The 9,536-nt window shown below is 54.5% G+C and overlaps 1 protein-coding gene across 3 annotated transcripts; it reads left to right on the forward strand.

The window, feature by feature from the left end:
* Positions 1-3,875: 3,875 nt before the first annotated feature.
* On the forward strand, positions 3,876-9,302 carry ING1 (inhibitor of growth family member 1). 3 transcript variants are annotated; one of them, XM_055543030.1, is made up of 3 exons: positions 5,596-5,702; positions 6,873-6,959; positions 8,049-9,302. In XM_055543030.1, the coding sequence occupies exons 2-3, from the start codon at positions 6,941-6,943 to the stop codon at positions 8,747-8,749; spliced, it is 720 nt and encodes a 239-aa protein (XP_055399005.1). In that variant the 5' UTR covers positions 5,596-5,702; positions 6,873-6,940; the 3' UTR covers positions 8,750-9,302. The 3 variants fall into 3 exon arrangements, with proteins under 3 accessions (XP_055399004.1, XP_055399005.1, XP_055399006.1); XM_055543031.1 differs by lacking the exon at positions 5,596-5,702 and adding an exon at positions 5,745-6,511; XM_055543029.1 differs by lacking the exons at positions 5,596-5,702; positions 6,873-6,959 and adding an exon at positions 3,876-4,125.
* The last annotated feature ends 234 nt before the right edge of the window (positions 9,303-9,536 follow it).

Genomic DNA, 9,536 nt, shown 5'->3' on the forward strand with positions numbered 1-9,536 from the left:
CGACCCCATGGACTGTAGCCCGCCAGGCTCCTCCATCCATGGGATTCTCCAGGCAAGAGTACTGGAGTGGGGTGCCATTTCCTTCTCCAGGGGATCTTCCCTACCCAGGGATTGAACCCGGGTCTCCCGCATCGCGAGCAGAGGCTTTACCCTCTGAGCCACCACCACCAAATTCAGAAAAGGGTAATCTCTGAGGAGATTCACCTGTTGCAGGTGGGAGAAAATCTGAGCAGTAAAACATCTGATAGAGAAAGCTCCGACAGATATTAGATATGCCAGAAAAATAAGAAAACGACAAAAGGCTTGACTGCAATCTGTAAGAACATGAAGAATTTGAGGGGAAAGCTAGAAGTTTTAAAAACAAATTTAGTGAGACTGAAGATGGAACCCTGCGCATGAACCTGGACAGCTGGCATGTTTTAATTGGCCATGGGAAACCTGATTTTTTAAACTAAGAGGTATATTCTGTCCTCTGAAAACTGGTCCTGTAAGGTGCTCAGCCCTTGGCGGACCGCAGTGCTACCTTAAGTCTTCTGGGAATCGTCAAACAGGGGAAAACAAACACATTATTCACTGATGGTTAAAAGCATGACTCCTCTTGCAAGTTCAATATTAAAGTGACCAGGAAGATATAGTAGCATACATACCCAGAGAGAGAGAGAGATTCCAGTTAATTTGACTCCTCCCAGTCTACGTCAGAACCAGTAAGTATATTATAATTAATGATTCCAAAATGTCATGAATGCCATTTCGTAGCCCTTAATGACAACAAAAAAGTGTAGTTCTCAGCATTAATTTTGCTTCAAAGCAAAATCTGTAAATCCAAAGTATAGTAGATGAGGTAGCACATATTATTTAGGGCACTTCAGGTTTGAGATGAACATGTTAGGATTTATATTTAAGCAGCTCAAAACAGAAAGAATTATAGTTCATCTCTTTTTCTTCCATTAAGTTTGAACATCTTCAGTGAAACTAGAACTATAACCTTAAAAAAAACCTTTAATATCAATTTTTGAAACACACTCCAAAGAACAATTGAAACTACCCAAATTCTTCAATGTATCCTCAAAATTAAGATCTTTTCTTTAGTGGCATTTTTAAATGGGTGATTACAGTTATGCTCTAGCTATTGGTCTTCTAACCTTGTCCATTCAATGTTGAAGTCATTGGCATACATTTTAAGAACTTGGTAAAACTAATCAAATATTTTCTGGCTTTTTAGCCTAAGGGGTAAAGTAAAGGTCTTACAAACATTATTCACCACTGCTTCCCTAGTGCACAGAACAGTAGCTAGCAAGTGGTGAAGTGTGAAAGTCGCTCAGTCATGTCCCACTCTTTGGGACCCCATGGATACACAGTCCATGGAATTCTCCAGGCCAGAATACTGGAGTGGGTAGCCTTTCCCTTCTCCAGAGGATCTTCCCAACCCAGGGATCGAACCTAGGTCTCCCGCATTGCAGGCAGATTCTTTACCTGCTGAGCCACAAGAGGGGGAAGCATATGGTAGGCGCTCATTAAATATTTTTTTGTTGAATGAAACAATTTTTTTTTGTCTCACGTGTTTGTCAAGTCCATGCAAAAATGAGGGATCGCTACTGAGATGACATCGTGATTTAAAAAACAAAACCAAAACAAAACAGTCCAGCTTGATTATCACTGAAAGGAGTACTTTCTCACCTTTATCCTTAAATCCAGATGAACACTTCTCAGTTAAAGGCAATAAATGCCTGGATTAAAAGTACCTACCTCTTTCTTGATCATGTACTTTAAAGTTACTTTTATCTTGTTTCTTAGTCAGCGTTCACTAGTCCACATAATATCTTCGTTTCCACATAGCGTCAGAGTACTAAAGTCTTGTGCAGGCTAGTGGCCCATAAATGAAGTTTAAACTCAGCGTCTGCTTTAAACTGAGCCAAAACTGGAAAAGTGTGAATCTCTAAGTGAAATAACAACCGTTTCCCCAAATTTTCGAAGTGAACGTTCTCCTGATGTGGGGGTGGGTTAAGGGGGCTGAGCGTAAAGAAGAAACTCATTTCAAAGTGTTAAGTACTATTCGGCGTTGATCAGCGCAGCAACGATCCCACGTGAAAACTCGTTTCGAAAGACAAAAACAACTCAACGCGGTCTCGCGCTGTTTACGAGACCATCACCTGGCCAGCGCGAGCCGCGCTGCGGACAATCGCCCATTTTAAAAACACCGGGCTGGGCTGCAATTCTACTGGTTACAGAGAGGGACCGAAAACTTCCGAGCGGTCTTGGCTGTCACAACGCTGCTTCTGCGGACTCTAGGGGCTCCACCAGAGCCTCGTTCCCGGGTCGAGGGGCGGGAACGCGGGGAGCAGCGGGGCACCCGGGAAGGAGGCCGACCCTCCACCCCGCATCCACCGGCCGAAGAGGGGACGCAGAGCTGGTATGGGACGCTCGTAGGCTGGGGCCGAGCTACCGGGCAGGGTTAAAGACGACTACAGGACGTCTGCGCCCAGGGAGAGGACACACCGGGCGGAGAGAACGCCTCCCAGCTCGCCTGCCTGCAGCGGCGGCTCGGGCGCAGGCCCCGGGCTAGCGGACAAAGCCTCGGCGTGGCCACGCCCACGGGGCGGGGCCTCGCGCGGGCTCGTCGTCTAGGCAACGGGGCTCACTTAAAGCCCAACTTGAGTTTAGCACCAGGAGGAGAGAGAGATGGAGGGAGGGCAGGGCCCGAGACTGAGAGAGAAACCCCCCCGGGACCCCTGACTGAAAGCCGGCCCCGCCCCGCTGTGGGTGGTATTTCGAAGTGGGGGCGCGGACATCAAGAGCGGCATCCAGGACACGGGCGAGAAGAAGGGCCGTCCGGCCTCTCCGGGGGCTCGGCGTGGGTTCCCTTCTCGAGCCTCTTTGTCTCCAAGCCGCTTGGCTCCAGCCTCCAGCCGGCGACACAATAAGGGCGGGCGGTGTTGGACCGCGCAAGCGCGCGAGCCGCCGGGGCCGCTGGGAGTGGTGGTCCGACCGCCAGATGGTAGGTCTCCCGCGCGGGCCGGCGGCCGCCGTGGCCGCCCTAGTGCGCACGCGCGCCCACTTCCGCCCGACCGGGCCCCGCCCGCCCCGAGAGGACGCGGGTTTCCAGTAGTGAGACCCCGGCGGAGGGGGCGGTACCCGAGCTCACCCACCCCTCCTCGTCCTGATTGGACCATCCAACTGTGCGCGGCAAGTCGATTGGCTCCCGAGGTTGCCAGTCTGTTCCGAGGCGTACTTATATATTTCCCCGCTACAGAGCGGGCTAGGGGAGTGCGAGGGGCTGGCGGCGGGAGACAGGTTGCCCGCGGGGCTGGCGGCGGGGCTGCTGCTGCGGGCTCGGCTCCGGCCGTCTGGGGCGGGGCCTCCTGCCGCCCTGCGGCCCCCCCGCCCCAGTGGGAGTATGGTGCCGCCCGACGCCGCTCTGCCTGCAAGTGCGAAACTCCTAGTAAAGTTTGCTCCCCGCCCGCCGCCCTCTGCCCGCGAGACCCCCGCCCGGGCCGGAGTGACAGACAGAGCCCCACCCCCGGGCGGCGGGGCTGGCGAGGGGCGTGCGTGCGGCGGGGGCGGGGCCCCCGGGGGAGGGGGCGGTGGCGCCGGGGCGCATGCGCGGTGCCGGGGGGCCGAATGTTTCCCAAGTGTTTGAAACTGGTATTTGGGTTTTCCACGTTGGACAAGTGCGGCGCGGCGGGCGGCGCGCGCCCCTTCCCGCGCTCGCTCGGCCCCGGCCCCGGCCCCGGCGCCGGGGTGCGCGCCCGCACGCCCGCCCGTGCCCGCCCCGCGCCCGAGGCCGCCGAGCGCCGGCCCGGCCCGCCAGGAGCCGGTCCCCGGGCCCAGGCGGCGCGGCTCGCAGATGTAGCGGCGCGGGGCCGGCTGGAGTCGGGGGGGGGGGCGCGCCGGCAGGCGGGAGCCTTGCATTTTGCAGCGCCGGGCTCCGAGGGGGCGGGGGCCGGAGGAAGCGGAAAGCCGCGCGGAGTCGCCGGGGACCGCGGTGAACCATGTTGAGCCCTGCCAACGGGGAGCAGATCCACCTGGTGAACTACGTGGAGGACTACCTGGACTCCATCGAGTCTCTGCCTTTTGATCTGCAGAGAAACGTCTCTCTGATGCGGGAGATCGACGCGAAATACCAAGGTACGGCGGGATGGATGGGCGGGGGCGGCTGCTCCATCCCCGCCGGTGGCGGCGCGCCGCGGGGCCGGGCCGTCCTGCTTCCCCTCTTGGAGAGCCGCGAGCCCGCGGCGGGGCCCTTGCCGGCAGAAACAAAAGGTCTGGGGCGTCTTTGATTTCCCAAGGTCCTTGTGCGCGAAGCCCGGGCACGGAGGAGGAAGGAGGAACGAGAGAGGTCTCGATGCCAGGCTGCGCGAGCAAAGCGCTCTTTGTAGTGAAGTGACGAGGCGGGGTGCTGCGGGGGAGGGGGCGCAGGGGGCGCAGGCCACGGCGCCTGGGGAGGGCTGTGCCGCGGTCGTCAGGCTGAGGGGCGCGGGGACGGGGCTGCGCGCAGGGCTGCCGGGAGGGCGCAGAGGGCGAGGGGTCCCCGGAACCACCTCCACCCAGTCCCGAATCTGAGTGTTACGTAAAGTCCGGGGTCCGTACTCCGCGTGGTGCGGCCCCAGTCGCCCCCACCCAGCCCCCGGCCCTCGCACGGCGCCGGACACCGAGTGAGGGGCGCCGCGGCCGGGTGTAGCCTGCGGAGGGCCAGGGCTTTATTCCGTGTGTGCCGTGGGAAGGGAGGGGAGGGAGGATGGGGCGAGGAAGTCGCCCATCCGTGCTGCGCTCAGGGGGCGCAGGCAGGTACCTTCGGTTTGGAGAGGGACCTGGCAGGGGAGGGGATCTGTGCATCGTCCTCTGCAGCCCCCGCCGCCCAGACTGCCCGAGAGACGCAGGGGTCGGGTCCGCGGGGAATTGTCGGCCGCTGGGGAAACTTTGCTGCCCGGTCAGGCACGGCGCTGGGGGCTGTGTCTGTGCCGTGGACAGTCCCTCGGAGTTTACTAATGTTTACAGGGCTGCGCAGCAGGGAAACGGAAGAGCGGGGGGAGGTGGATAGCCAGGAAGAGCCCCACCACGAGCCGGTGGCCCGTTCGGCAAGGCGCCCCTGCGCGCTCTGCCCAAGGCTCGGCTTCGAGGCGACTTATATAGGCGCCCGATTAGCATATTGCGATCGTTCCGCCTCGGCCTCCTGTGATTGGACTCGGTATCTCCCATGGAATGTCCTTATCAGTCCGTCGCTGAGCCATTGGTTCCTGGGCCAGATGGGGGCGGGCCTTGCACTGTGAGTGGCATGGCTCTGTTTCCGCCGCCTTCTTTTTCCCTTGCGTAGAGGGGCGGGCAGGAGGGAGGAGGTCGAGTCGATTCGAATGTCTTCGGGTCGCCCGGCCTCCGGCCTCACATTGGCCATTGCTACGGCTGGGGCGGGCTGTGTCCTCCCTTCCTGCGTCGTGATTGGTCATCCGTTTGGCTCCCGCCCTCCGACCCGGCGATCCCTATAGGCAGTGGCTCCAGGGGCGGGGCGCGCCGCCCGCTGGCCGCCTCTCCACTGGTGGGGGTCCAGCTTGGCCCCGCCCCCCCAGGACGGGAGTGGGTCACTTCCGCCGCGGAGCAATGGCGGCACCCGGGGGTCAGGGAGAGACCAGTGTCCGTGCCTCCGGGCCTGGCGAGGGTGCAGTCGGGCCTCCCGCCGGGCCCTTGGGGCCCGCGGGAGCGGCGGCGCCGTGAGTGACCCGGGCCTGCTGGGTGGGTGGGTACCCCGGGCGCGGAACGCGGGTGGTGTGCGCTGCGCTCGGAGACGGAGATTGAAGACTCCCTGTTTACCGTCTCAGAGCCGGGGTGACAGCCGCTTTGCGCGTGTCCGGCTCCACGGGAGAGGACCAGCCCCACCGACACCCCGGCGGGGCCCCGAGGGAGCCTCGTCACCCGGCATATAGTGGTCATAACTCATTCGGTTGGGATTTACTATAAACGCCGAGATTTGCAGCGCAGTCTAGTCTAGAAATTAAGGCTCCATTCTTAACTTATCGGTTGCAAGTCAAGCTTTGATTAACAGTATTTGCTTATTTTCAATGGGACATTAATTCATAAGGATGGGTTGTAATTCGTTTGCCAGTGATATTTGAGGTTATTTTCAATTTGAAATATTTTCCAGTTATTTTTATTTTTTTTTCCAGTTATTCTTAAAATGTTATTTATTTTTTAAATGCTGATGCACCCCCAAGGAAGAGGGCTTCCTAATAGAACTTTGGTGCCATCCCTATGTAAAATTAAAATACATTTCTAATTATCGGACAGATGAGATTAAACTTTGCTGCAATCTCCAGTAATCTTTAAGATTACTTTCACAGGGTGCTGGTGTGTGGAGCTTTTTTAGAAAAAAGGGTTAGCAGCAGTTGGAGCTGATGGAGCTACAGAGACCAGGATGCCTCCCTAGTTAGCAGCAGGGTTCTTATTTACAGATATTTGTACTTCAGTGGCTTTGTTGATAAGAGTGCTTTGCTTGGGGCACTGAAGAAACGTATGCTGTTGTGTAGGTAACAATTATTTCTTGGTGATTTTCTGATGGGATGTTTGTTTCTTTCCCACAGTAAGGCTTTATAGGGCTCTGAGCTTGCTTGTGATGTGAAAGAAGCTGTATGCTATTAACTTTCAAATTAGTGATATGATGGAATTGGTGTCTTTCCAATGAAATGCTAACATTGTCTTCAGAAATTTGGGTTACTGATTAAACCAAGTGATACAGTTTTGTAGTGTAGTCACTTAAAAATAAATGGCAGAAACTAATATTTTAACACCTATGAGATAGAACTTGGATAAGTTGAACAGAGCTGCTTGTGTTCAGGATTACTTACTCCAAGAGCCCCTGAGACTCCGGCATTCCTCGTTTCTAGGAGAAGGCAGTCTGAAGAATATAGCCTGGAAAATAACCTGTGCTTAAGTCGTGTCGGCCTAAGTTCATATGTTTACCCTGGTGTTAGGTATGTGCTTTATAACTAATTGGAGATAACATCTGGAAGTGGTCATGTCACATTTTATACACCCTCTACCCACATCCGCCCCAACTTCCTAGCTGGAGAGTTGAATTGCCTTATCTTAAGAGACTGCAAAGGGTTTTCAGGAGTAAAATCTGATACTGTTTAATGATTACTGTTTAGGGAAAATAAGTCTGGGAATTTCTGTGTATTTAAGTAGAGTTTTGGCAAGAATATTTACTTTCCTTGTTTCAGTCAGATTTATCTAACAGCTTTTATTTCTTGAGAAATTGCCTAGTTCCACTTGCCAAATTACATTGTAAAAGCAGGTATACTGTTTTCTAACCTGTCCAAATAGGTTAACATTTAGTAGGAGGGAGTTTTGTTTGTTTTAAAATCTGTTGTCTTTTATAGATACAAATGTTATTGCTGTAACCAGTAAAGGGAAAAGTGAAATCTGTTACCTTTGTGTCCAAGCAGGGCTGCCCTTGTCTGGCTCCTCCTTACAGACCTTTCTTGTTTTCAGTAACAGGGTATAACAGAGATACTCCAGTGCATGCTGTGATGCAATGATGTGGCGAGTAAACTGAGGCCATGGGCCGCTGAGTAGTATTTATATAATCTCTCTAATTTAATAGTAGCTTCTAGATGTTGGTGCGCTAAAATAAAGAGAATAACAGCCTTTAAAATGTTCCCAAAATGCTTGGATAAAAACAATGGAAATATAGGACATAATCTTTAATTTTATAGAAAATAAAAGCTTGGGCCTCAATACCTCGCCTAAACTTGAACTCTCCACATGGCCGCTTGTCCAGGGAGTTTTGGTTACCTGTCCTCTGAGTGCACACAGAGTCCCTTGGGAAGCTTTAGGGTGCACTTTGATAAATGGGAACCGTCTTAACATTTGTATTTAGTTCCAGAGACTTTTTTTTTCTTTTTGTAACGGGGGTAAAAAGCCTGTTAGAAAGGCCTAGGTGTTACAGATTTTTCGTACTAGGAAGCCTTGCGTTGATCATTTTGGTCCGTGACAACCACGGTTTTATGGGTTGGAGACTGTGTTTGGCGGGGGTCTCACGCTTGTTTTCCCCTTGGCAGAGATCCTGAAGGAACTGGATGAGCACTACGAGAGGTTCAAGCGGGAGGCGGACGGCGCCCAGAAGCGGAGAGCACTGCACTGCATCCAGCGGGCGCTGATCCGCAGCCAGGAGCTGGGCGACGAGAAGATCCAGCTTGTGAGTCAGATGGTGGAGCTAGTGGAGAACCGGGCCCGGCAGGTGGACAGCCACGTGGAGCTGCTGGAGGCCCACCAGGAGGCCGCTGACGCCACAGGCCACAGCAAAGCCGGCCAGGACAAGTCCAAAAACGAGGCGATCACCCAGGCGGAGAAGCCCAACAACAAGAGGTCCCGGAGGCAGCGCAACAACGAGAACCGGGAGAACGCCGCGAATAATCACGACCACGATGACGTCACCTCGGGGACGCCCAAGGAGAAGAAGGCCAAGGCCTCCAAGAAGAAGAAGCGCTCCAAGGCCAAAGCGGAGAGGGAGGCGTCCCCCGCGGACCTGCCCATCGACCCGAACGAGCCCACGTACTGTCTGTGCAACCAGGTCTCCTACGGGGAGATGATTGGCTGCGACAACGACGAGTGCCCCATCGAGTGGTTCCACTTCTCCTGCGTGGGGCTGAGCCACAAGCCCAAGGGCAAGTGGTACTGCCCCAAGTGCCGGGGCGAGAGCGAGAAGACCATGGACAAGGCCCTGGAGAAGTCCAAACGCGAGCGGGCCTACAACAGGTAGTGGCGGGCCTGCTGGACCCAGGCGGCCGCAAGCCGCGTATTTATTGCGTCGCCACCGGGCGGGCGGGTGCAGGGACGCACCTGTGGACGGAGGAGGAGCTGTCCTCGCTCGGGCGCCGGGCGTCTCTGCTGTCCCGGTGGTGCACACGTGTAAGAGGAAAGTGGTCTGTGGATCAGCGTTTGAGAAACTGCAAATATAGGTTTGAATGAAACACCCAAGTCAGTCTCTGATTTTTTTGTTGTTGGGGGTTGGGGCGTCTTGGCAGCAACCTCACGCATTAGATGTGGGAAGAAAGAGTCCATCTCGCCACTGTTCTATTTGAATAAAAATGTGACTACTTCATGAACACATTGTTTTAAAAAAATTAGCCAAGTTGCTAAAAACACGGCCTGTGGCCAGTTTGTTGCTCACTGTAATAGTGTGTATCCATGGAACAATTCAATAGACAAGTTTTAACGCTTGAAAATTGTTTTTTGAAAACACCAAACGGTTAATTTTACCAGACAAACATTTTATATCCTGGCCCATTCCCCAAATGGCCATTTTTAAATGACTGCGTACATTTGTTCCTGAACCAAACCGGAGAGGTCCAGCTTCAGAGCACGCTTTTGCTATGACAGATCCCAGGGTAGCTGTCTCTAACTTACAGAAGTGGTACTGATGAGGTTTGCAGGTGGACCTGGCACTTCCTGTGTTGTAATCAGAAGTGCAGCCAGATGCCGCCACATGCAGGAGCCCGCTGCAGACGTGACGTCAGGAGATACACGTGACTTGGCCAGTTGTTCAC

This window comes from Bubalus kerabau, chromosome 12 (assembly GCF_029407905.1).
Source record: "Bubalus kerabau isolate K-KA32 ecotype Philippines breed swamp buffalo chromosome 12, PCC_UOA_SB_1v2, whole genome shotgun sequence".
Lineage (NCBI taxonomy): Eukaryota > Metazoa > Chordata > Mammalia > Artiodactyla > Bovidae > Bubalus > Bubalus kerabau.

What these genes read in the sequence shown, in the direction of transcription:
- ING1 (XM_055543029.1), top strand. Translation starts at nt 3,990, where the DNA reads ATGTTGAGCCCTGCCAACGGGGAGCAGATCCACCTGGTGAACTACGTG. An exon ending in GATCGACGCGAAATACCAAG is followed by an intron (nt 4,126 to 8,048) that starts GTACGGCGGGAT and finishes TCCCCTTGGCAG; the next exon opens with AGATCCTGAAGGAACTGGAT.